Raw genomic sequence first — 27609 nt, forward strand, 5'->3', positions numbered from 1 at the left:
CCTCGTTAGTTAATTGCCGAGGAAAAATAGAACCGGTTGCAGTTAACTACCGTGGAAAACCTCGGCAGTTAACTGCCGATGCATGCTGAACATAGGCAGAAACAGAAACATCAGTTTTCCAGTTTCTTCATTGCTCAAAAACTACCAAACTTCTCTCCAATTCCTCCAATTTCCATTTTCACGATTTGCAAGCAATCATCTCCACATTATCACAAGTAAGTAGCATTAATCAATGTAATCTTAATGTTAGTTTGTTTAGGTTAGTTTTTTTTTAAAAAAAATGAGTAGTTTGCATGTGGTTAGGGTTGATGTAGGAATTGAAATTTTGATGATTGCATGTAGTTTATAATTGAATGTAGTTGCTTTAATTGATGTTTGAATGATGTTAGAGTATAATGTGGTTTTGATTGGTGGCAAAAGAACACATTTTGAGTATGTTTGATACTTTGCACACAAAGTGGTTGATACTTTGCTGATGACTCTATGCGAGAGGTGGCATCCCGAGACCAGAACTTTTCACATGCCCTTGGGGGAGAGGACTGTGACATTGGATGATGTCGCATGTCTTATGCATCTTCAGATTGAAGGGCGGATGTTGAGCCATCCAAAGAAGATGTTGAGACATGAGGGAGCGGTACTAATGGTGAGGCACTTGGGTGTGTCGGAGATGGATGCAGAGAAAATTTGCGGTAAAGAATATGGTGGGTACATTAGTTATCCGAAGCTGATGGAATTATATACGAGGTACCTTGATAGGGCTAACAAATTGGCAGATGCAGAGGATCCAGAGGAGCTGGAGGAGTTGGAGAAGGTTAGGAAATTTTGTGTGAGGTGTTATCTTATATATCTTGTAGGATGCTTGTTGTTTGGTGATAGAAGCAACAAACGCATCGAGGCTACGCGGGGATGCGTAATTATTCCTAGGGAGGGATGACACTGGCATACCTATACGACGAGTTAGCTGAGTCATGTTCTTGGGGAGATAGAGCTCTTGGGGGAAGCGTGACATTGCTCACTGTAAGAAACTTGTAAATGTGAACCTTAACTTTTATTTTTTTGTTATACTTTTCGTGCGTAAAAATTTATAAATGTGATTTGTTTGGTTTGTGCAGGCATGGTTTTTGGCGCATTTTCCTGGCTTTTTCAGTGTTGATCCCAACACCGACTATATTGAAAACTATCCGGTTGCAGCGAGGTGGAAGCTACAGAAGGGTCATGGAGAGGGGGTGACATATCGCTCACTGCTTGATCGTATTCAGTTTGATGACGTATGCTGGAGGCCGTACGAAGAGCACAGGGAGATCCAGGGTTTTGAGGAGGTTTTCTGGTATTGAGGCTGGATTTTGTGCGGTGTTTGTAGGGTGTACCGTCACTTGCCTGAGAGGGTTTTGAGGCAGTACCGATACGTGCAGAGCGTCCCTAGACATCCGACGGCTGTTGTAGAGCTGCTACCTCCTCAGATTATGCAGGCATTCATCGACTTCCGAACTCACACTCTTAAGGAGCCCGATTGGGGTGAGCAGGCAGGAGAGCAGACATGGCGTATGAGGGATGGCTATGTGCTATGGTACACTACAGTGTTTCACCCTCAGATTTTGCCACCTCTTCCAGGAGATCTTCCGAGGCCATCAAATGAAGAGCAGATCATTGAACATCAGTGGGAGCGGTACGAGGCGAGAAGCTCGCTTGATATTATGACATGGTTAGCGGCGCTGTTGCCTACGCTGATGCGCAGATGGGCCAGGCGGAGGTCATGAGCCCTCAGCAATGGTTTCAGGCCATGAGCCATGTTAGGGAGCAGATCACGCCGATATTGGCCAGGAGGCGAGGCCAGAGGCCGAGGAGGCAGCAATAATAGCAGCATCATCAGGACCAGGACCAGCAGTAGGATTACTTGTAGTTGTTGTTTAGGAATTGTTGGTTTTAGGCTTTGTTAGTTTCATTTTGAAACTTTGGTGACTTTTGTTCGTATTTGGTTGACATTATGTATTTTAACTGATGTTGGTACATTTTGATTTCATCTTGGTAATTTGCTATCGTGGTGCATTTTTACTTGAATTAAATGTTGAAAATTTATTATTGTTGTTGATGTGAAAATATTGGAATAGGTTTGTGTTATGTGTTTAAAACACATTACATGTCCAGAAGCAAGTGCTTCTGCCATTTCTGGACTTCAGGACGCATCGGCAGTTAAGTGCCGAGGGTTATTTTTGTCTTTTACATGTGTTTCTCAGCCAAACATGTGTATACAGCAATTTTCAAATGTGTTTTGGTGACTAGACCTCGGTAAAACTAGTGTCAATTAGGTCAGCTACAATATGAACTGGAAATTAATAAATTAACAATTCCTGAAAATATTTTGTGTGTTTGGTTATGCCGTTACAAAAATTAATTTTTGGAATGAAATAATTTTGTAATTTGATTCTCGTTAAAAGTAATGTGAGTTAACTATAAATTTGACTTTAAAAATACATTCTAGAATTTAAAAAATTCAAAATTCTAGGTATGTTTGTTACGATTTATAAAAAATGGTTTTTTATATTTAATCATTTAGAGATTAATTTTTAAATAGTTTTAAACTAGGGAGAAGCTATTTTATGTTTATTTACCATAATGAAAATTACTTTTACAAAAATATTAGTTATCAAAAATGATTTTTTGGAGAAGATGCTCAAAGCAGTTTCTCATATGAGAAACTTTCTCGTATGAAAGAATATTTAAGAATTTTTTTGTTTAAGATTCTATTTTTTTTAAGACGTTTGTTACACATTTTCTATAAAATTGTGTAACAAATAAGCTATTTAGTTTAAGTTAAAATTAAGTCTACTCGAGAACAATCAAACTAGTCAAATCGGTGCACGTAGCAATAGGACAAAGTATGGCTTAGTCGACCGTCAGACAAATATCGTGTAAGGTAAATGTGGCTATTGGATTTCTTGTGCGTCCTCTTTCTCGACAGAGAGAAGGCAACCATTGTAAGATCGCTATAAGATAGTTGAATGTTAATGGATATGGTTCTTAAAGTGCAGACAACAACAAAGAATTGTAATCGTTGAGCCCACAACTATAATGACTCAACAATTCCAATTTGTTGTTGTTATATGCACTTTGAGAACCACATAAGCATTAACCTTCAACAACCTTATATTGGCCCTCCAATGGTCGCCTTCTCTATGTTGAGAAATGCGATGCACAAAAAATCCAAAATAGCCAATAACCGCTTTTACCTTACATGTTTTTGGCCGGCATTCGACCAAGGTCACCTTTGTCCCATTGATACGTAAACTCATTTGACTTGTTTCCTATTTGGATTGGCTTATTTGAGTTTATCCTTTGACATAAGCACTAGGAGAACTTATGAAAAAACTTATGACATGTTGATAAGTTTTTTCTTATTTTTTTTTTGTACGGAATGACATGTTGATAAGTTGTTTTCAACTTATTTTCATAAGCTCACCATCACCAAAATAAGTGTTAATCGTGATAGGAACTTATGCTATAAGCTGCATATTAAGTTGTTTATCCAAACATGAGATGCCAAAACTTTCATTCATAATAGAATTCATACTAATGATGAACTAAGAAGGGATTCAACGAAAATTGAAAATAGAAGAAAAATACCTCGAACTGCGATAAAAATGTAACCAAAATATTCAATCCATTTCCCTATGCATATTAAAACAACTTTCAAAATAACTAAGGCTGAATGAAAACTATTTATATGTGGAGGTAAAATATGACCAAATTACAACATACTTAGATGTCAGATTTTTTATTTTTTTTATACTTTGATGTTAGATGAAGATTAATTTAAGTGTTAATATGCTGAATTGAAACTTGAAAGAGAGGCCTGCCACCCTAGCTAGTGAGCCCCGAAGCACAATATAGAACCACCTCCACCAATTAGAAGCAAAATATTTTTATGATCCAATTAAACCTGTTCTGTCTGGGAACATAGCTGAGATAGCACGATCACAAGGCAGGTTAAATTGTAGACAGACGTTTACCTTTCACATTTCAATTTTAGGTGAATTCGGTGTACAGGAGTCATGGACTAACTAACCTCTTTAATGTTGGGCCCTTTCCCTGCCTTAAGTATCCTATCGGAGTGGGGAAGAAGGGCATGCTATTTTTTAGAAAAAACAGACGACAAGCTAGCTTAGCTTGATTCAAGTACCGGGATGGTTGATGAGATTGGTCTTGCAGAAGAGAAATTTGGTTGTAAGATATTATTCTATAAAGAAAGCATTCTCCCAATTGGAGGAGTGTATAATTACTTTTTTTTATCATTATTTTCACATTAGAGATTTATGATTGTGGTTGTGGCTATTTGAATTTTACCCTGTACACAGAATGGCTATTCAAATGCGCATATCATAATTATTATCAACTATATGCCAAATCAAGAAACCGTTCGATGACATGAATTTGTGCTTTATTTTTATTTTGAAGGTTTACTTTTTATTTAATTTAATAACTTAAAACTGATCCAATTTCTATTTCATTTGTATGAATGCTCTTTAGTCGATTTTGTGTAGAAATAGCATATATTTGGGAAGCTTGTATGAATCACATACTAAAATTTAGAAGACATGATAGAATCACATATTACTACTTTGTCAACATTGTAGTTAATGTAGTTATAAGTTCATTTAGACCTGCTGTTGTAATGTTCCATATTATTGGGGTTGAGTAGCAGAATTAGGACAATCTTGATCTATGTCAAAAGTAAATGCACAATTTTCATGAAAACAAAATTAGGCGAACTAAACTAAATATCTCCACACTCTGTCATGCTTCAGCCATTGGCCATCCTTCCTCAGAGTAGTGATGCAGGTTCCGACAAATTGGTATGGCCGGGAAATGTAAAAGGAAATTTCACAGTAACAGCTACTTACCAAATGATGTGTGGTCATTCAAATATCAATGCTAGTGTGGTTTGGGGAAGGATTTGGAATCTGGAGAGATTGCTCACTAATCTAGAAGGTGCAGCGAGACAGTGGAAAACGTTTTACATGTGTTGCGAGACTGTCCATTAGCAATGACAATTTGACTCAATATTGTACCCAATAATCTTAGAATATCTTTCTTCGATGAAAATCTGCATAAGGATTTTTAATAACCAGCTGGTTTATTGAGAAGATAGCAGTTCTCATATGCCTTGGAATGCTCTGTTGGTGACGGCATTTAATTGGCTATAGAGATGGAGAAATATGATTTACATTCTGATGATTTCAACAGCCCTCTTAATTTGTGGCAGCGTATTATTACAGCTGCAAAGAGGTTTAACTGAGAATAAGTTGAATAACCAACATGCTAGTACTAAAATGCAGGTTTTAGTTCAACGACATCCCCCTCAATTGGGATGGATTAAATTGAAGATGTATGGAGCTAATATACTTTGAATGCAATCCAGCGCGATTTCTAACTTCAGAATAATCACCGTAATTGGATCTGTGGCGTTTCAAAATGTTTAATTTGGGCCGTTGGTCGGGGCTTGTGGTGGAATTGTGGGGAGCTTTAGAAGGGTTGCGGCTTGCAAAGAGTATGGGTTTTACAGCAGTGGAGTTATGTGTGGATTATGAGAGAGACTGTTGTTAATTGTGTTACGCAGAGTATTGTAGGAACATTGTTGGAAGGAGTCTTATCGGTGTATTCAAAGACTCGTAGAAATGGACTGGGAGGTGAAGATATGCCACTCGTATCATGAAGCTAATAATATAATGATTCTTTGATTGTTTATGATTTGTGTCCGACTCAGTTGGTCCAGTTGCTCAATTCTGATAGTAGACGAATTTCTACTCCTCTATTAGTTTCGGTTCAATTTCTCTTTTTGTTTGGACTTAGACCCTTTTTCTACTGAAAAAATTGTGCACTGTACAAACATTTTAGCACAATCATTGGTCATGCACTTCGCAAATATGAAAGCAACGCAAGGGTTCGCTTCTTACCTAAAATGAGTCACCGTGATTCTAGCATACCCATGTAAGTTAAGCAACACAAGGGTTCGCTTCTTACCTAAAAGCAAATTTTCTTTTACATTTCAACAAGGTAGGTGTTTTCTTTGAAAGAGCAAAAGTCGCTAGATGGATGGAATGCACAAAAAAAAAGTTCTTAACAGAACTTATCACAATGATTGGGAAAATACATTTGAATACCACTTATCACACCATAGGACAGAAACCGCATTTCAAAGTGCTAGTAATATTACAGAAATGAGTTGGAAATGTAATATAAATTTGAAAACTAATATAACAGAACTTGCTAGTGTTTTGATATCTCAAAATCATTGTAAAAGCAACCAAATAGTAATGTCTTTTGGATTCAAACACATATATTTAAGTTCACTTTCGATCGGCCACACAGAATTAAGGGAACATTACAGAATATGTATTGGAGAAACATTATTGTTTCAACTTTAGTTTCACTAATGGTATAAAGAAATAAATAGTTTCAAATGCAGTAACAGCAAAATAGTGACCTCATAAGCAAGAACCTGATTAAGCATAGCGGTTTAGATATTGCAACTTTGGAATTAGAAAGTAATGAAATTAAAACAGAGAAATGTTGCTCACTAGATAATAGGAAAAAAGATCATTCTCATATCATTTTGCAGATAGAACAAGCATAAACATTTAAAATAGTCATATACCTCTTGGGTGAAAATAAAAAGAAAAATTAGATATTTTCTCCTTCAAATGGAAGAAGGCTTTCCTTATGAATTACTATCTTACAAGAAAATCTTTCAGCTGTAACACCAATGTCCTCAATCGTTTGGGAATTTAAATCGAACCAAACTAGTCCACCGTCTTTTTTTCTGAAAAACAGATCACCCTTCTTTCCCGCTCCGATAGGATAGTCAAGGCAAGGTAAAGGCCCTACAATGAAGATTTTAGTCCATGATTCCATTACACCGAGTTCACCTAAAACTGAAATGTGAAACGTAGCCGTGTCTCTGTGATTTGAAATCAAAGCAATAGATCCATTTAAAAGCACCAATTGTTGCCACACTGAATCTGTGTCTGAAGGTAAGGATGTTGTAATGAAAACCTCATTGCTCCAGTCAAATGACGTCAATGCTTCATCATGTGTTTCACTTTTACTGAGCCAGTGAGAAAGTCCATCCATGTACAATTGTTGATAGTACCAATAGTAGTTACATATCGGTTGCATATTGACATCAATTTTTCTCCAAGAGTTACACCTTAGACTATATATCTCGGATTGCACTACACCAAGACACATCACTTTATAGTCGTCTTTGACACTGTCATAACCAATTGCACGACCATAAAACCAAGAAAGAGAGCTAGGAGGAATGATTTTGACTTCCTTAGTAGATGGATTCCACAATATTATAATTGTTTTAAATTCACAAAACAGACAAAGAGTTCCATGAACACTTCCGGAACCTAAAATTTTAAAACCAGAATCATACTCCGGATTGTAATCTATTTTGACAGGCCAATCTAACTTGACCATATTCTCAAACCTGTTACCAGAAACAGAATACAACTCGAACTTTTCGTCAAAAGGACCATCAATTTTTTTATGTAAGAGGAGAGATGTATCGTCATAAATAGAATGATCCTTTGTTAAGAAACTCTTGCCATAGACCTTCAAGAAATTAGGGCTATCAAATAAGAAAGACCATGATTTACATACACATTCAAATCGTTTGAAAGATTTAATAGGTAATTTTGAGAGAATAGAGAAGGCAATATCATCATGTATATATTGACTCTTAATTACCTTCTCCATCTTGATTACACGAACGAGCTTTGATTGCAAATTGGAATTTTAATTTGAAGCAGCAACCAGCCAAACCGATATGAGATTGAGGGTAAACAATTTGCGAATTTATAAAAGAGGACAAAACCTAGATGCAGCAAATACTTTTTTTTTTTTTATAAAAAATATGAGAAAATTATCTTTATATAATACAAAAGCTTACTTCTATGGGCAAAAGTATATGTGGCATCTTCACATTCTTCATCACATTTAATGTTTTCTTATCATCCAATCAAATTGAATTATGACTCATTTGTTTTTTTATTAGCCAATCAAGATGGACAATGACTCATTTAGTTTTCATCAACCAATCAAAATTGATCATGCCATGATTTTTTCCCCTATATATAGACAATTTGTTTTCATTATTTTCATGTGTCTCTTCCCCCATCAACAGATCCTTATTTTTTTTTCATTATTTTATATGTGTTTTGAAATCATAGAAGTTTCATCACTAGGTCGTAGATTATGGGGTTGATTTTCTTTTTTATTTGTATCTAATTGTTAATTGATAATGTTACTTTCCCAGGATCTCATTGGAGAGCATGTGTCTACATTCTACGACTTCAAGATGTTCAACATCAACAATATAATTTTTAGTCAAGACAATGTTTTGTATTTGATATAGAATCAAGATGTTAGAGTTTAGATACCTTAGGTTTATTGAATATTATTTAATGAATTTATATGTCGATAAACTAATCTCAATAAATTGATTTAGCCTTTATCTATATCTATTTTATGAATTTTTGTCTTGCACAAAAACGTATATTACACATGAACTCTTATTTGATGAATCCTACACATGAACTCTTATTTGATGAATCCTAATTGATGATTTTAAACACATCTCCGGACATGTTAAACATCATCATAAAGGTTGCATACAATTGGTTCACATCATCTAATTTGGACAAACCTTTTCTAATAAGAAGACATCTTAAATCATCATGTTTTACTACGACGGCTTTTCACTTATCATGGTTTCTTCAATAGAATGTATCAAAAGCTTCAATCAACCATTGAGCAATATACATGGTTTCTTTTTTATTTCTTTTGACCATATATGAGATAATACACAATCCTTTAAGTGTCATTTAATCTTATTTATTTGATAATCAACATATGACTTTTTCTCCTTTAATTTGTCAATTAGATAGTTACTATTAAATAAATTTTTTTGTGGGGACTATTAAATAATATTGTTAATTTTGTTATCTACCCTTTATTATAAATATCATCCATTTGCAAACAATTCCACCCACCATTTCAATCAAAAATTGTATTATTTTCAATCTTTTGTCTCAATGTCATTCCTTTTTTCTTTTTGTTTTCTTTTTTTTTCTTTCTAAGTTTCACGTATTTGGTATTTTTAACAAGCCAAAATGTTTTTTTTTTTGAGAAAAAATCCATTTAATAATTTAATAACTAAACAAAATGAATTATATTAACACAAAATTTTCATGTATTTTTGTATACTTAATAATTTAATATAGTTCTCAAATATAATTATTTTCGCATTTATTAAGGATAATATAATGATAAAGCAATTTAAGATTAATTAATATGTCATTTAAATTAGAATGATTATATAAAGGTTAAAATTTATCATTTAATTATTTAGAATGAAAATGCCTCATTTGATGGATCAGACAGGAACAGAAAAAAAAATTAAATGATAGCGTTAATTATAACCCTTAATTAAAGGAAATAACTAAACACTACCAAAAAAAGGAAAAAACTAAACCAAAAAAAAAAATGAAAACAAACAAATATTGAAGTAGTATATTATAAAAAATAAATGGAAGACATTTAAAATTCAAGTAGTTCGATTTTCCTATCTGTATAAAAAAATGAATTATTTGAATCTTTTAACCTTTTAATTAATGTTTTATATTCATTTGTTTTAAGGGACTATTTAATTCACATAAAAAAGTTTTTGACAAATTCGCAAAAAAATTTCATTAAATTTTGAAATTTATATTTTTATAATTTAAAATAATTATATTTTATGTGTCATTTTAATTGGGTTGATCCAATAAATATTAAACTGTGTCGTTTAATAGGCCAGACAAATAATAGACTAAAAAATAAAAGGTTCTTTAAATAATAGTCATTAATGTGGTAATTTAAATTAAAATGATTTTGTTAAATGTCTGATTTCTTTAGTCAGATGAAAAAATGTTATTTAAATGATAACATTATATGATATCATGTTTTGATTCACTATTTAAATAATTGGTTTTGCTAATAATGAGTTGACTCAATTTCAAGGGTGTGGATTCAATCTCCGCAATTAGCGTGAAGATCTCTTTGACAAGGGATCTCTAAAAAATTTGAAAGTGCTTATTGAGTCATGAGACATGTCCTGACCTTGATGTGTCCTCAATTTTTTTTTTATGTAAAATTAAAGTCTATTTGCCAGATTCTAAAGGAATTTTTTTTGTGAAATAATAATAACAAAGATAATTTAAAAGGAGAATTGAATGATATGTAAAATTAAATTTTACCAATAACTCGGTAATTTTTCAAATTTCAATTTTACGAAATTCCTACAATGTTTATCTTTATTTTTTTTAAAAATTATGGCATATGTTTTAATAACAAATGCACGTATTTGTCAAAAATAATAATAATAACAAATGCACGTAAATGTGTTTTAATATATAAAAAAAGACTTTCTCTATTATAAAGATTTGACTTCAGAAAATGCAAAAGTACACGTGTACATATATGGTGCTTAAGCTCATTAAATGTTATCAAACTAATCCCCATCAGCATGTACATTTTCAGTTTTTAGTGAGAAAGGAATGCATAAATATAATATTCAAGATTAGACATTTATCATATCATTAGTCAACTATGCATTTATCCATTAAGATATCCATACATTGATCATATCACAAAATTAAAGGGGTAATTGATGTTTTTCTTTTTTGAGGGGAAGGGGGTAATTGAAGTTATTTAATTGATTTTTATTTTTTAAAATATTGTTTCTAACTTTCAACATTTTCACACTGTTTCAAAATTCAACGTTCATTCTAAAATTTGAAATTCTTCTCGAATTCTCAAATCCCTTTTTCGTTGAGTGGAGAGTTTGGTTTTCGATTGTGTCCTCCTTCAATATACATTGACATCTAAATGTAAATTTTACGTATCATATTTGTAATTTTTTTTTCTAAATTAAAAGCACAATTTAAAGAGAATATATGATGTCTCAACTAGACTTTATTCATTTGTGCTTATATATATTATATTATTAAAAAAGGGGGAGATACAAATACAAATTAGGGGGGACATAAACTTAACCCAGTAAATCCACGCAAAAGTGTAGGTCGACCCTAAACGGATAATACAAAAAATTAAAACAACACAAGTGGGTCAGCTTCTAATTAATCCTAAAACTAATCAAAGGTTTTGCGTATATATGTAACTCATCAAATTATTTCCCTAATTTATCTATCATATATTTTTTTAATAAGCATGTATTTTGTCAACTTAAAATATCACATTAGCGTTTTTCCATTTTTAGATTCCTCCAAAGACAAAAAATGAAGGAATTTAAAATAACGCAAAAAAATAAAATGATTTTTTTATATTTAATGTAAAAAATTAAGCTAATGAGATTAAAAAACTAACAAAATATTTCATCATAATGTTTGAAGTTATGAGGGAGTCTTCAATGGGTTGGATCTTCATATTTGGCTAAGAGAAACCCCACAAATGAGATTGACATACCCCTAAAAACAAATGAGATTGACACCACATTTCACTTATATGCTGCTCAATATGTACTTTTGCATCTAATGTGTAGAAGTTTAACTCACACACGACACATTAACATCTCTCCCTTAAGCGTGAGACTGTTTGTATCTATGATATGGTGAAATAACCAAATAAGGCCATTTCGTAGAGAGATGTTTTCACTCATTTATTTCATGAGAAGAGAAAAAATAAAGTAGAAAAAGAAATCAGATGAAAAAAGAATTTGAACATGAGAGAAAAAGTAAGGGAGAATAGTGAGTTGTTGGTAATTTTATGGGTTTGTTACGTTGAAGAAAATTGAGATAATTTAGTAATTATGCTATCAAAGTATCAAACTCATTAAAAAGTCGACATCAATTTAAAATGTCTAATAAACATCTATAATTTTCCTTTTTCAGATTCCACCAAAGACCAATAGTGAAGGAATTTGAAATAATAGATGTTGAATAAAAATATATATTGCCTTGACAAAAAAAATTGCATGAAAATGAATGACGTCCAACATCTAAATGTTAAGATTAAAAATATTAAAAAAATAACACGCAAAAACTAACAAAACAAATTATCATAATGTTGGAATTCCCGGTGTAGCCTACATTAGGTTATATCGTAACATTATGCTAAGAGAAACCACAAAAACTAGATTGATACCACATTTTCATACAATTTTTTTAGTTCATATCACTTATATGTTATTCAACATCTTCTCTTTTCTCCATTATAATTTTAACTCACATTTGACATAATAACATCTCTCTCTCAAGTGTGCGAGTCTCCACGTCTGTAATTATGTGACATAGGCAAATAAGGTCAAATGAAGGCACAACATGGTCATAAAGATGGGATGGTAGTAATTAAATAGAAGGAGGTTTATATTTCTTACTTTTATGAGACGAGAGAAAGGAAATTGAAAAAGAAAAAAGATGAAAAATAAATTTGAGATTGTGATAAATGATACAGGTAAAAAAAAAAAAGAATTGTGTATTTGTCGATGAGGTTATAAGAAATAAAGTGAGTTGCTGGTAATTTTATAGGTCTATCGAAAAAGTTTGATATTTTTGGGTAATTAATTTGCCAAAAAATTATACCTAATTAAAAAACACCACAACATTTAAATCTTTTTAATAAGCACGAATTATGTCAACTCAACATTCTACGTGAGAATTTTTCTATAGTTAAATCCAACCAATGATCAAAAGTGAAGAAATTTGAAATAATAGAGATTGATTAAAAAATAGTGCATGAAAATGAATAACATCCAAAAACTTATATTTAATATAAAAATGAAATAAATGACATCAAAAAACTAACAAAATAGTTAATCATAATGTTTGGAGTTTTGAAGAAGACTGAAATAGGTTAGAACAACACATTAAGCTAAGTGCGACTATAAAAGTGAGATTGACACCACATCATCACCAAAATCTTAACACATTAGTTATATTGATCATCTCACGTATCTGTTTCTTAACAATTGACACATTAACATATCTTCGTTAAATGTGAGACTCTCTTCGTTTGAGATCTGGTGACATAGCCAAATAAAGCTAGACGAAGGCAAAACATAGTAAAAAAGGTTGGTTGATGGTGGTTTCATGGAAGGTGATTTATGTTACGACATTTAATGAAAAAGAGAGAAAGAAAAATAGAAAAAGAAATAATATGAAAAAGAAATTTGAACATGAGAGAAATGATAACGGGAAAAAAGTAGTGTGTGTTTTGTCCGTGGAAATATTAAGAAAAGAGTGTATTAGTGATAATTTGATGGGTTATTTGAAGGAGTAAGAGATTTATGAGTAATTATTTTACCAAAAAATAGACTCAATAAAAAAAACTCCACATCATTTTAAAATGTCTAATAAACATGTACACATGTACTTTATCAACTCATCATAACATATATGTAGTTTTCTATTGTTCAATCTCATCAAAGATCAAAAATGAAAATATTTGAAATATAGAGGTTGGATAAAAAATTGAATGAAATCGAACGACATCCAAAAATATATATTGAATATTAAAAAATTAAGATATTATATTAAAAAATAAAAAAATTAAATAATTCATCATAATATTTGTAGTTATAAGGGAGGCTACAGTGAATTTAATCATCACATTTGACTAATAAAACTCCAGAAGTGAGATTGACGCCACATCTTCACCTAAAACTCGAGACATTAGGCATATTATCAACTCATTCATATGTTGCTCAATATATATTATTGCATCCAAAATAGAAGTTTAACTCACATGACACATTAACATATCTCCCTTAAGGGTAGGAATCTCTGTGTATGTGATATAGTGAGATAGCGAAATCAGATCAAAGATACAACATCGTAAAAAAATTTGGTTGGTGGTGGTTTCATAGAGGAGTGTTTTTGTTTGTTTCTTTCATGCGAAGAAAGAAAGTAAATTAATAAAAGAAAGAAGATGAACAAGGAATTTGAACATGAGAGAAATTACGAGGGAACAAACTAAGGAAAGTATGTTTTACCCATGAGAGTATAGGTAATATAGTGAGTTACTGATAGTTTATGGATTTGTTGAAGGCGTTGGCGATTGCTGGTAATTATGCTACCAAAATATTAGACCCATTAAAAAAATACCACATCAATATAAACTGTCTAATAAACATGTATTTTGTGACCTAACACATCTATATTTTCCACTATGATTCCACCAAACACCAAAAGTAAAGAATTTTATAGTAACAAAGGTTGAATAAAAAAAATTGCATGAAAGCGAATGACATCTAAAAATTAAAATTTAAGGCTAAAAATTCAACAAATGACAGCCAAAAACTGAAACAAAAAAATCATCATAATATTATGTCTTCTTGGAAGCCTACAATGGGTTGTATCATCACATTAGACTAAGACCAATCATATAAGTGAAATTGATATTGCACCAATCGTAAGATATTAGATATATGAGTCACCATACATATATGTTGCTCAACATCTATTCTTGCATATAATGTGAAATTGTTACTCACAGTTGACAAACTAACATCTCTCCACTAAGTATCATAGTCTCTGTATACGTGATCCACCACCAAGAACAACTCCCCCACAATGTTGAACCGGGATACGATACCGTCGTTGGACCTTCAAGGGGAGACATCACTGGTGTGGATCAGCACATTGGAGAAAGAACAACCACACAAGTGAGAATGATACCACATCTTCATTCAAAACTTTAAGGTTTAAGTATGAGTTTTTTTTTTCCATTTGTTTGTTGTTCAACCTCCACTATTTTATCAAATCTTTAGCTTTAATCGATACATGATACATAATAATATTCTCTACGTCAAGTATAACCAAATTCTAGCCCGTGCTTGGCACGGGTGTCCAAACTAGTAGATTTAAATAACCATACCGAAAATCCTTATTTATTAATCTTACTTACTAAAGCTTAACCCCTAAAGCTAACCCTAACCATAATATTTTCCCCCCATTTTTCCCTCCACTTTTCTAAGCCATTGGATCTTGCACATTTAGGCGCCATTCAATTTTAGCCATTGATCATATTTCATATTTATCTCTTCTATTTTCCGAAACAACTATTTCATATCTAGCTCTTCTATTTTCCGAAACAACTATTTCATATCTAGCTCTTCTATTTTCCGAAACAACTATTTCATATTTATCTCTACTTCCGAAACAAATTGGCCCTACGACTATTTCATATTTATCTATAGCCCTATTTTTCCGAAACAACTATTTCATATTTATCTCTTCTGTTTTCCGAAACAACTATTTCATATTTATCGATAGCCCTATTATTCCAAAACAACTAAAGCTAACCCTAACCCTAATATTTTCCCTCCATTTTTCCCTCCACTTTTCTAAGCCACTGGATCTTGCACATTTAGGCGCCATTCAATTTTAGCCATTGATCATATTTCATATTTATCTCTTCTATACTAAGCATACTAATTGCTTCCCTTTGCTGATTTGGCTTGAGTAACTAGATCCCGCACATTCACAGGTTAAATTAAAAGTACAGATTGACAAAACCAAGTTAGTATGCTTGCCTTTGCTTAGTATATGTTTAAGCGAAGGAACATTTTATAATGTTTTAAACAAGTATGTAAAAAATCATTAAAAAATTTAAAATTTTAAGCATAATTAAACAAATTTTAATTTAATAGGGACTAAAACTACGTGCTGAAATTTTTTGTATGAACCAAAATCTATCAAAAAAATTTAAGAGGACTAAAAATGAAATTTGATATATTTATAGGGACTAAAAACTTAATTAATTCTTCGTTTTATTATGTATCAAATTATTCCGGCCAGTGAGAGCCGTGCGATGCACGGGTCGGCGTTCTAGTCTTACTTACTAAAGCTTAACCCCTAAAGCTAACCCTAACCCTAATATTTCCCCCCATTTTTCCCTCCACTTTTCTAAGCCATTGGATCTTGCACATTTAGGCGCCATTCAATTTTAGCCATTGATCATATTTCATATTTATCTCTTCTATTTTCCGAAACAACTATTTCATATCTATCTCTTCTATTTTCCGAAACAACTATTTCATATTTATCTCTACTTCCGAAACAAATTGGCCCTACGACTATTTCATATTTATCTATAGCCCTATTTTTCCGAAACAACTATTTCATATTTATCTCTTCTGTTTTCCGAAACAACTATTTCATATTTATCGATAGCCCTATTATTCCAAAACAACTAAAGCTAACCCTAACCCTAATATTTTCCCTCCATTTTTCCCTCCACTTTTCTAAGCCACTGGATCTTGCACATTTAGGCGCCATTCAATTTTAGCCATTGATCATATTTCATATTTATCTCTTCTATACTAAGCATACTAATTGCTTCCCTTTGCTGATTTGGCTTGAGTAACTAGATCCCGCACATTCACAGGTTAAATTAAAAGTACAGATTGACAAAACCAAGTTAGTATGCTTGCCTTTGCTTAGTATGTGTTTAAGCGAAGGAACATTTTATAATGTTTTAAACAAGTATGTAAAAAATCATTAAAAAATTTAAAATTTTAAGCATAATTAAACAAATTTTAATTTAATAGGGACTAAAACTACGTGCTGAAATTTTTTGTATGAACCAAAATCTATCAAAAAAATTTATGAGGACTGAAAATGAAATTTGATATATTTATAGGGACTAAAAACTTAATTAATTCTTCGTTTTATTATGTATCAAATTATTCCGGCCAGTGAGAGCCGTGCGATGCACGGGTCGGCGTTCTAGTTTTGTTAAGTCTGCAACTACTTAACCTAATTTTTTCCCTCCACTAATCCCTTATTAGGTTTGCAACAACTCTATCCTAAAATTTTGGCTCTAAATTTGCATCATATATGTTTTTCATTTCTCTCTCTAATAACCGTGAATGTTTTTCAAAGCAAAAATTTAATAGATATCTTAATCCTTATCCTTATTATTTATTAATTTTATTAGGTCTACATCAACTTAACCTATTCTTTCTGTAGATTTTTTTTGACAAGTTGTTGTACACTTATTTAATACGTTTACAGACATAATACCCTAATTTTCATGCAAACTCGGCTACCCTAAATAATTTGTTAGGAACCATAAACTGCATTAATTTTTGATGTTTAACTATAAAAGTAATAAATAAAATTGACCCGTGCAACAATATAATTTTGTATTCTTTTTATCTTTTTTCTTTATAATTTTTTTTATCATTTGATTGTAATATTGTATCTCTAATAATCTAATTTGCGTTTATTGATCAACCCATGATCTTTAAGGGTTAAAGATTATTTATTATTCTCTATTATAGTCTAGAAGACCCGTGCGTCGCACGGGTCAAAAGTCTAGTACCTAATGAATTGCGCTAAGTTTTTTCAGATATCCTTATTTATTAATTTTGTTAGGTCTGCAGCAATTTAACCTAATATTTTTCCGCTCATTTGCTGTATTAGGTTAGCAATAATTTAACCTAATAAATTCCATCTAAAAAATGCATCGCACCAATTTCATTCCTATCCTCTTGCTGTTTTTTTTTTGACAATATTTTGTACACTTATTTAATACTAAAAAAATGCATCGCATCAATTTCATGCCTTTTTTTTGACAATATTTTGTACACTTATTTTTTTTGAAGGAAATATTTTGTACACTTATCATTATTTATTAATTTTGTTAGGTCTGCAGCAATTTAACCTAATATTTTCCCGCTCATTTGCTGTATTAGGTTAGCAGTAATTTAACCTAACAAATCCTTATTTATTAATTTTGTTAGGTCTGCAGCAATTTAACCTAATATTTTTCCGCTCATTTGCTGTATTAGGTTAGCAGTAATTTAACCTAACAAATTCCATCTAAAAAAATGCATCGCACCAATTTCATTCCTATCCTCTTGCCTTTTTTTTTGACAATATTTTGTACACTTATTTAATACTAAAAAAATGCATCGCACAAATTTCATGTCTTTTTTTACAATATTTTGTACACTTTTTTTTTAAGGAAATATTTTGTACCCTTATTTAATACTAAAAAAATGCATCGCACCAATTTCATGCATTTTTTTCACACTATTTTGTACAATTTTTTTAAGGAAATCTTTATTTATTTATTTTATTAGGTCTGCTGCAACTTAACCTAATAATTTCCCTCTAAAATGCTGCATTAGGTTAGCAACAATTTAACCTAACAAATTCGATCTAAAATGCAGCAATCCCTAATATTTCTCCTCACTGATGAGCTTTTCATTCCTATCCTGTTGTGTCATCGTTTGTATATATCTATTGTTTATGTAGACTTTTTTTTTTTGACAAGTTGTTGTACACTTATTTAATACGTATACAAACAAAATACCCTAATTTTCAACTCGGCTACCCTAATTTTTGCAACAACTAAACCTAGAAAATTCCCTCCAAATGATTCACATTAATTGCTAAGTGTTAACCCTAATTATGTTCTATTTCCTTCCAACACTTGTTCAATTTGAAATTCAAATTTTTTTGTTAGGAACCATGAATTGCATTAAATTACATCTATTGCTATACCCTGTGGAAAATACATAGCTCTTCAACCAAGTACACACATCTTCAAAATAATTAATCCATTGTATAAGATCTCTTCTATTTGGTTGGATATGATATGTATTTGGTTGGAAAAATATATTATTACTTTTAGTAAATATCCAAGTGTAATTATTCTTTTTAGAGTTGTACGTCTAATTTAGAAATTCTATTAATTGAAATGACTTTGTTTTTCATGTTAGTAGAGATTTAAAACAATTATTACAAGTCAACTTTTGATGTTTAACTATAAAAGTAATAAATAAAATTAACTCGTGCAACAATATAATATTGTATTCTTTTGATCTTTTTCCTTATAATTTTTAAAAACAAAATGAGAAGATAATGCCCCAATAATATATTGTTATAAAATAAAATAACATTCTTTAAATGATTAGTTTTTCAAAACTAAAATGTAAAATTTGAAAAGATTCAAGTGTCATTGAAGGACATAGTAAGACAAATTTGATCGTAATATTGTATCTCTAATATTCTAATTTGCGTTTATTGATCGATCCATATTATTCATTGGTCTCTATTATAGTAGACAACTTATCAAGGAATCACTTCCATAGCAAAAACTTGATCAAATCCACCAATTGCTCATAAGTCGCCTATTCCGGAGAAAATGCAACCATTCATGACTGTCGAATGGACCGCACAACTGATTGTTGTAACACCCTAATTCCCGACGATAATTTTACATAATAATAATCATGGTTTTAACGAAAAAGGGTGTCACACACATTCATTAATCTTACTACGTAATAAAATGATAAAGAATCAGATACAACAGCGGAAGATCCTTCATAAAAATTTCAATATTATAAAATATCTTGTCTTCAAAATTATTTGAGAAAAATAGCATAAAACATCAAAGTGCTTAAACTTCATAATTCAGGGACATTCAACGTTTAACCCAACCCAGTGTTACAGATCAGAGCACGTATTTATTCGACTACTTTATATCACAAATAAAAAAATTATATTTGTATAGATGTCATGAGTTTTTGTTTTTATAAATTTTTTACCTACCGAGTCACTCAATTTTTTATAGCAAATGTTTCTCGAAAGTTGGTAGGGAGGTGATGATTAAATCTGTGCTGCACGCCATTCCATCTTATGTCATGAGTATTTTCTTATTGCCTTCTAACCTTATTGATTCTATTGAGAAAATGATCAATGGCTTCTGGTGGGGAAATGGAGGTAGTAGTAGTAGCAGAGGCATTCACTGGCTTTCTTGGGATAAGCTCACGGTTCATAAGACAAAAGGAGGGATGGGTTTTAGAGACTTAACAACTTTTAATTTGGCGATGTTAGGCAAGCAGGGATGGAAATTTCAAACTCAACCTGAGTGTTTGGTTACAAAACTTTTTAAGGCTCGATATTTCCCTCGTAATGAGTACATTGATGCGAGATTAGGCCATAATCCTAGCTTCGTCTGGCGAAGTATTTTCAGTGCGAGGAGGATTGTCCGTTCAGGAGCTAGATGGAAAATTGGAAATGGTATAAACATCCCAATTTTTGAGGCGCCGTGGTTAAGTCATGGGGGATGTATCTCAGGTGTTGGACAATCGAGTGATGCCATTCAACACTCAAGAGTTAATTCTCTGATTGATCATAATAACAGTACTTGGAACTATCCTTTGATTAGTGATTATTTTGATCAAAATGTGGTGCATGATATCCTTAGAGTTCCTATTTTTAGGCAGGTGGTGGAAGACCATTTAGTTTGGAGATTAGAGAAGAATGGACAATATTCGGTTAAAAGTGTGTATCGCTTGTGTATGGAAAATATAGCAGACAATTCACACTTATAACAGACATGAAATTGGGGTAGTATTTGGAAGCTTAAAGTCCCGCCGAAAGTGAAGAATTTATTATGTAGAATTTGTCGGGGCTGCCTGCCGACGCGAGCTAGATTGCTAGACAAAGGGGTGAACTGTACTTCGTTATGTGCTATGTGTGACGAAAGTTATGAAGACACGAGTCATGTGTTTTTTGACTGCCCGAGGGCGAGAATTGTGTGGCAGCAGAGTTTGTTATTGAGCAAAGTGATTTCAGTAATGCAGAAAAGCAAAACCACGGCTGAAATTATTTTCAGTCTATTACAAGAGCTGCCACAAGGCCAAGCAGAACAGTTTGCAACATTATTGTGGAGTGTTTGGAAAAGCCGTAATTTGCGTGTTTGGGAGAAAGTTACGGACACTGGGCAAGTTATTGTTGAGCGCGCGAAGCAATTGTTGCAGAACTGGAATTTCGTAAATTGTAAGAAGCAAATAAGTGGAGCTGCAGCTGTGCCACATACTACTGCTGTCATGACAGATTCTGTAGCTGCTGTCATGACAGATTCTGCAGCAACAGCAGCGCTGCCAGTTCAGTGCAAATGGTTGAAACTGCACCAAGGAAGGTTAAAATGCAATGTCGATGCGTCATTTTCGGAAGCATTGAACTGTGCTGGTTTTGGGCTGTGTATTAGAGATGAATACGGGAATTTTATCAAAGCTAAAACATTGTGGTCAATTCCCGTTTGCTCTTCGGATGTAGGCGAAGCATTGGGTCTTTACGATGCTATTCAATGGGTGCGAGAATTACAACTTTCGAATGTAGATTTTGAGTTGGATGCCAATAAAGTTGTGGATTATTTCAATAAGGGCGGGAAAGAAATATCCGAGTTTGGAGCTATAATGGATGAATGTAGGAAGAATTGCAATGATTGTTTTGAAAACTCTATGGTGGAGTTTAGTCGGAGACAAGCGAATGTGGTCGCTCATACTCTTGCTCGAGAGGCCATTTCCCTAGCTAGTCCCCATGTTTTTGATGATGTACCTCTTTGTATCTCGACTTTGATTTTTAATGAAAAGCTATAAGCTATTTTAATGAAAAGCTATAAGCTATTTTCTCTCAAAAAAAAAAGTCACTCAATTTGATCTAGTTTAATATATATATAATTTTTTTTAATGATCGAGTCATCCGGTTTAATCCGCTGACATCATGCGGTTCAACCAGTGACCCAATGGTTCAACCAATGACTCAATGACCCAGTAACCTCACCGAGTCAATGACCGGTCCGAGTTTTAAAACTATGGTTTATAAATTCATTAATTGTTGTGGCAACACACATCATTAGATGTATGTGTAAAATAATTGTACACTAATAGAGTATACAAATTAATTTATATATATAAGAAACGATTTAAACGAGTCAACTACTTACCATATTTTTTTTGAAATCCGTACATCTACACCATTAAATTCAGAACTTAGTTTTACTGATGTGTCATGTTGAATAATAAACGAACATGCATCATTGTTTCTTACGTCTTAGGAACATTGTTTCAAGCAGAGACAAGATAATATATTTTTTTTTTAAGGAAGCAGAGACAAGATAATTGTTCATCTACTATCCAAGAAAACTGTCATAAAAACGTATCATGAGCAATAATAGATGTATATAGGGTCATTTTGCTAAAATCCCAAATTTTTCATTTTTAATAGGTATAGAAACATATATAGGGTCATTTTGCTAAAATCCCAAATTTTTCATTTTTAATAGGTATAGAAACATATTTAGGTAAAAGTACAAGAATGACCAAAAATCTTATCAAGGAATCACTTCCATAGCAAAAACTTGATCAAATCCACCAATTGCTCATAAGTCGCCTATTCCGGAGAAAATGCAACCATTCATGACTGTCGAATGGACCGCACAACTGATTGTTGTAACACCCTAATTCCCGACGATAATTTTACATAATAATAATCATGGTTTTAACGAAAAAGGGTGTCACACACATTCATTAATCTTACTACGTAATAAAATGATAAAGAATCAGATACAACAGCGGAAGATCCTTCATAAAAATTTCAATATTATAAAATATCTTGTCTTCAAAATTATTTGAGAAAAATAGCATAAAACATCAAAGTGCTTAAACTTCATAATTCAGGGACATTCAACGTTTAACCCAACCCAGTGTTACAGATCAGAGCACGTATTTATTCGACTACTTTATATCACAAATAAAAAAATTATATTTGTATAGATGTCATGAGTTTTTGTTTTTATAAATTTTTTACCTACCAAGTCACTCAATTTTTTATAGCAAATGTTTGTCGAAAGTTGGTAGGGAGGTGATGATTAAATCTGTGCTGCACGCCATTCCATCTTATGTCATGAGTATTTTCTTATTGCCTTCTAACCTTATTGATTCTATTGAGAAAATGATCAATGGCTTCTGGTGGGGAAATGGAGGTAGTAGTAGTAGCAGAGGCATTCACTGGCTTTCTTGGGATAAGCTCACGTTTCATAAGACAAAAGGAGGGATGGGTTTTAGAGACTTAACAACTTTTAATTTGGCGATGTTAGGCAAGCAGGGATGGAAATTTCAAACTCAACCTGAGTGTTTGGTTACAAAACTTTTTAAGGCTCGATATTTCCCTCGTAATGAGTACATTGATGCGAAATTAGGCCATAATCCTAGCTTCGTCTGGCGAAGTATTTTCAGTGCGAGGAGGATTGTCCGTTCAGGAGCTAGATGGAAAATTGGAAATGGTATAAACATCCCAATTTTTGAGGCGCCGTGGTTAAGTCATGGGGGATGTATCTCATGTGTTGGACAATCGAGTGATGCCATTCAACACTCAAGAGTTAATTCTCTGATTGATCATAATAACAGTACTTGGAACTATCCTTTGATTAGTGATTATTTTGATCAAAATGTGGTGCATGATATCCTTAGAGTTCCTATTTTTAGGCAGGTGGTGGAAGACCATTTAGTTTGGAGATTAGAGAAGAATGGACAATATTCGGTTAAAAGTGTGTATCGCTTGTGTATGGAAAATATAGCAGACAATTCACACTTATAACAGACATGAAATTGGGGTAGTATTTGGAAGCTTAAAGTCCCGCCGAAAGTGAAGAATTTATTATGTAGAATTTGTCGGGGCTGCCTGCCGACGCGAGCTAGATTGCTAGACAAAGGGGTGAACTGTACTTCGTTATGTGCTATGTGTGACGAAAGTTATGAAGACACGAGTCATGTGTTTTTTGACTGCCCGAGGGCGAGAATTGTGTGGCAGCAGAGTTTGTTATTGAGCAAAGTGATTTCAGTAATGCAGAAAAGCAAAACCACGGCTGAAATTATTTTCAGTCTATTACAAGAGCTGCCACAAGGCCAAGCAGAACAGTTTGCAACATTATTGTGGAGTGTTTGGAAAAGCCGTAATTTGCGTGTTTGGGAGAATGTTACGGACACTGGGCAAGTTATTGTTGAGCGCGCGAAGCAATTGTTGCAGAACTGGAATTTCGCAAATTGTAAGAAGCAAATAAGTGGAGCTGCAGCTGTGCCACATACTACTGCTGTCATGACAGATTCTGTAGCTGCTGTCATGACAGATTCTGCAGCAACAGCAGCGCTGCCAGTTCAGTGCAAATTTTTGAAACTGCACCAAGGAAGGTTAAAATGCAATGTCGATGCGTCATTTTCGGAAGCATTGAACTGTGCTGGTTTTGGGCTGTGTATTAGAGATGAATACGGGAATTTTATCAAAGCTAAAACATTGTGGTCAATTCCCGTTTGCTCTTCGGATGTAGGCGAAGCATTGGGTCTTTACGATGCTATTCAATGGGTGCGAGAATTACAACTTTCGAATGTAGATTTTGAGTTGGATGCCAATAAAGTTCTGGATTATTTCAATAAGGGCGGGAAAGATATATCCGAGTTTGGAGCTATAATGGATGAATGTAGGAAGAATTGCAATGATTGTTTTGAAAACTCTAAGGTGGAGTTTAGTCGGAGACAAGCGAATGTGGTCGCTCATACTCTTGCTCGAGAGGCCATTTCCCTAGCTAGTCCCCATGTTTTTGATGATGTACCTCTTTGTATCTCGACTTTGATTTTTAATGAAAAGCTATAAGCTATTTTAATGAAAAGCTATAAGCTATTTTCTCTCAAAAAAAAAAGTCACTCAATTTGATCTAGTTTAATATATATATAATTTTTTTTAATGATCGAGTCATCCGGTTTAATCCGCTGACATCATGCGGTTCAACCAGTGACCCAATGGTTCAACCAATGACTCAATGACCCAGTAACCTCACCGAGTCAATGACCGGTCCGAGTTTTAAAACTATGGTTTATAAATTCATTAATTGTTGTGGCAACACACATCATTAGATGTATGTGTAAAATAATTGTACACTAATAGAGTATACAAATTAATTTATATATATAAGAAACGATTTAAACGAGTCAACTACTTACCATATTTTTTTTGAAATCCGTACATCTACACCATTAAATTCAGAACTTAGTTTTACTGATGTGTCATGTTGAATAATAAACGAACATGCATCATTGTTTCTTACGTCTTAGGAACATTGTTTCAAGCAGAGACAAGATAATATATTTTTTTTTTAAGGAAGCAGAGACAAGATAATTGTTCATCTACTATCCAAGAAAACTGTCATAAAAACGTATCATGAGCAATAATAGATGTATATAGGGTCATTTTGCTAAAATCCCAAATTTTTCATTTTTAATAGGTATAGAAACATATATAGGGTCATTTTGCTAAAATCCCAAATTTTTCATTTTTAATAGGTATAGAAACATATTTAGGTAAAAGTACAAGAATGACCAAAAATCTTATCAAGGAATCACTTCCATAGCAAAAACTTGATCAAATCCACCAATTGCTCATAAGTCGCCTATTCCGGAGAAAATGCAACCATTCATGACTGTCGAATGGACCGCACAACTGATTGTTGTAACACCCTAATTCCCGACGATAATTTTACATAATAATAATCATGGTTTTAACGAAAAAGGGTGTCACACACATTCATTAATCTTACTACGTAATAAAATGATAAAGAATCAGATACAACAGCGGAAGATCCTTCATAAAAATTTCAATATTATAAAATATCTTGTCTTCAAAATTATTTGAGAAAAATAGCATAAAACATCAAAGTGCTTAAACTTCATAATTCAGGGACATTCAACGTTTAACCCAACCCAGTGTTACAGATCAGAGCACGTATTTATTCGACTACTTTATATCACAAATAAAAAAATTATATTTGTATAGATGTCATGAGTTTTTGTTTTTATAAATTTTTTACCTACCAAGTCACTCAATTTTTTATAGCAAATGTTTGTCGAAAGTTGGTAGGGAGGTGATGATTAAATCTGTGCTGCACGCCATTCCATCTTATGTCATGAGTATTTTCTTATTGCCTTCTAACCTTATTGATTCTATTGAGAAAATGATCAATGGCTTCTGGTGGGGAAATGGAGGTAGTAGTAGTAGCAGAGGCATTCACTGGCTTTCTTGGGATAAGCTCACGTTTCATAAGACAAAAGGAGGGATGGGTTTTAGAGACTTAACAACTTTTAATTTGGCGATGTTAGGCAAGCAGGGATGGAAATTTCAAACTCAACCTGAGTGTTTGGTTACAAAACTTTTTAAGGCTCGATATTTCCCTCGTAATGAGTACATTGATGCGAAATTAGGCCATAATCCTAGCTTCGTCTGGCGAAGTATTTTCAGTGCGAGGAGGATTGTCCGTTCAGGAGCTAGATGGAAAATTGGAAATGGTATAAACATCCCAATTTTTGAGGCGCCGTGGTTAAGTCATGGGGGATGTATCTCATGTGTTGGACAATCGAGTGATGCCATTCAACACTCAAGAGTTAATTCTCTGATTGATCATAATAACAGTACTTGGAACTATCCTTTGATTAGTGATTATTTTGATCAAAATGTGGTGCATGATATCCTTAGAGTTCCTATTTTTAGGCAGGTGGTGGAAGACCATTTAGTTTGGAGATTAGAGAAGAATGGACAATATTCGGTTAAAAGTGTGTATCGCTTGTGTATGGAAAATATAGCAGACAATTCACACTTATAACAGACATGAAATTGGGGTAGTATTTGGAAGCTTAAAGTCCCGCCGAAAGTGAAGAATTTATTATGTAGAATTTGTCGGGGCTGCCTGCCGACGCGAGCTAGATTGCTAGACAAAGGGGTGAACTGTACTTCGTTATGTGCTATGTGTGACGAAAGTTATGAAGACACGAGTCATGTGTTTTTTGACTGCCCGAGGGCGAGAATTGTGTGGCAGCAGAGTTTGTTATTGAGCAAAGTGATTTCAGTAATGCAGAAAAGCAAAACCACGGCTGAAATTATTTTCAGTCTATTACAAGAGCTGCCACAAGGCCAAGCAGAACAGTTTGCAACATTATTGTGGAGTGTTTGGAAAAGCCGTAATTTGCGTGTTTGGGAGAATGTTACGGACACTGGGCAAGTTATTGTTGAGCGCGCGAAGCAATTGTTGCAGAACTGGAATTTCGCAAATTGTAAGAAGCAAATAAGTGGAGCTGCAGCTGTGCCACATACTACTGCTGTCATGACAGATTCTGTAGCTGCTGTCATGACAGATTCTGCAGCAACAGCAGCGCTGCCAGTTCAGTGCAAATGGTTGAAACTGCACCAAGGAAGGTTAAAATGCAATGTCGATGCGTCATTTTCGGAAGCATTGAACTGTGCTGGTTTTGGGCTGTGTATTAGAGATGAATACGGGAATTTTATCAAAGCTAAAACATTGTGGTCAATTCCCGTTTGCTCTTCGGATGTAGGCGAAGCATTGGGTCTTTACGATGCTATTCAATGGGTGCGAGAATTACAACTTTCGAATGTAGATTTTGAGTTGGATGCCAATAAAGTTCTGGATTATTTCAATAAGGGCGGGAAAGATATATCCGAGTTTGGAGCTATAATGGATGAATGTAGGAAGAATTGCAATGATTGTTTTGAAAACTCTAAGGTGGAGTTTAGTCGGAGACAAGCGAATGTGGTCGCTCATACTCTTGCTCGAGAGGCCATTTCCCTAGCTAGTCCCCATGTTTTTGATGATGTACCTCTTTGTATCTCGACTTTGATTTTTAATGAAAAGCTATAAGCTATTTTCTCTCAAAAAAAAAAAAAAGTCACTCAATTTGATCTAGTTTAA

General features: G+C 33.1%; 5 protein-coding genes across 5 annotated transcripts; 4 read left to right on the forward strand and 1 right to left on the reverse strand.

Annotated features, from left to right (window-relative positions):
- Positions 1–475: 475 nt before the first annotated feature.
- Positions 476–1757, forward strand: LOC146925385 (protein MAINTENANCE OF MERISTEMS-like). Its single transcript, XM_085711969.1, has 4 exons — positions 476–811; positions 925–1017; positions 1113–1327; positions 1361–1757. The coding sequence occupies exons 1-4, from the start codon at positions 476–478 to the stop codon at positions 1755–1757; spliced, it is 1041 nt and encodes a 346-aa protein (XP_085568095.1).
- Positions 1758–6551: 4794 nt separating this feature from the next.
- Positions 6552–8316, reverse strand: LOC146925386 (F-box protein CPR1-like). The gene has a single exon (XM_085710320.1). It carries the CDS (start codon positions 7759–7761, stop codon positions 6679–6681), a length of 1083 nt encoding a protein of 360 aa, XP_085566446.1. The 5' UTR covers positions 7762–8316; the 3' UTR covers positions 6552–6678.
- A 12340-nt stretch (positions 8317–20656) lies between these two features.
- Positions 20657–21460, forward strand: LOC146925387 (uncharacterized). Its single transcript, XM_085711970.1, has one exon. The coding sequence runs from the start codon at positions 20657–20659 to the stop codon at positions 21458–21460; it is 804 nt and encodes a 267-aa protein (XP_085568096.1).
- A 2245-nt stretch (positions 21461–23705) lies between these two features.
- On the forward strand, positions 23706–24509 carry LOC146925388 (uncharacterized). The gene has a single exon (XM_085711971.1). The coding sequence runs from the start codon at positions 23706–23708 to the stop codon at positions 24507–24509; it is 804 nt and encodes a 267-aa protein (XP_085568097.1).
- Positions 24510–26754: 2245 nt separating this feature from the next.
- Positions 26755–27558, forward strand: LOC146925389 (uncharacterized). The gene has a single exon (XM_085711972.1). The coding sequence runs from the start codon at positions 26755–26757 to the stop codon at positions 27556–27558; it is 804 nt and encodes a 267-aa protein (XP_085568098.1).
- Positions 27559–27609: the final 51 nt, after the last annotated feature.

Source organism: Medicago sativa, chromosome 5, assembly GCF_051527215.1.
Source record: "Medicago sativa cultivar Bolivia chromosome 5, Bolivia_mono, whole genome shotgun sequence".
Classification (NCBI taxonomy): domain Eukaryota; kingdom Viridiplantae; phylum Streptophyta; class Magnoliopsida; order Fabales; family Fabaceae; genus Medicago; species Medicago sativa.

Bases quoted from the DNA above. Each gene is read 5' to 3' on its own strand.
- LOC146925386 (XM_085710320.1), bottom strand. From the start codon at position 7,761: ATGGAGAAGGTAATTAAGAGTCAATATATACATGATGATATTGCCTTC.
- LOC146925387 (XM_085711970.1), top strand. From the start codon at position 20,657: ATGCAGAAAAGCAAAACCACGGCTGAAATTATTTTCAGTCTATTACAA.
- LOC146925388 (XM_085711971.1), top strand. From the start codon at position 23,706: ATGCAGAAAAGCAAAACCACGGCTGAAATTATTTTCAGTCTATTACAA.
- LOC146925389 (XM_085711972.1), top strand. From the start codon at position 26,755: ATGCAGAAAAGCAAAACCACGGCTGAAATTATTTTCAGTCTATTACAA.
- LOC146925385 (XM_085711969.1), top strand. From the start codon at position 476: ATGACTCTATGCGAGAGGTGGCATCCCGAGACCAGAACTTTTCACATG. The intron at 1,018-1,112 runs GTAAGAAACTTG...TGGTTTGTGCAG, and splicing joins GAAGCGTGACATTGCTCACT to GCATGGTTTTTGGCGCATTT. The intron at 1,328-1,360 runs GTATTGAGGCTG...CGGTGTTTGTAG, and splicing joins GGTTTTGAGGAGGTTTTCTG to GGTGTACCGTCACTTGCCTG.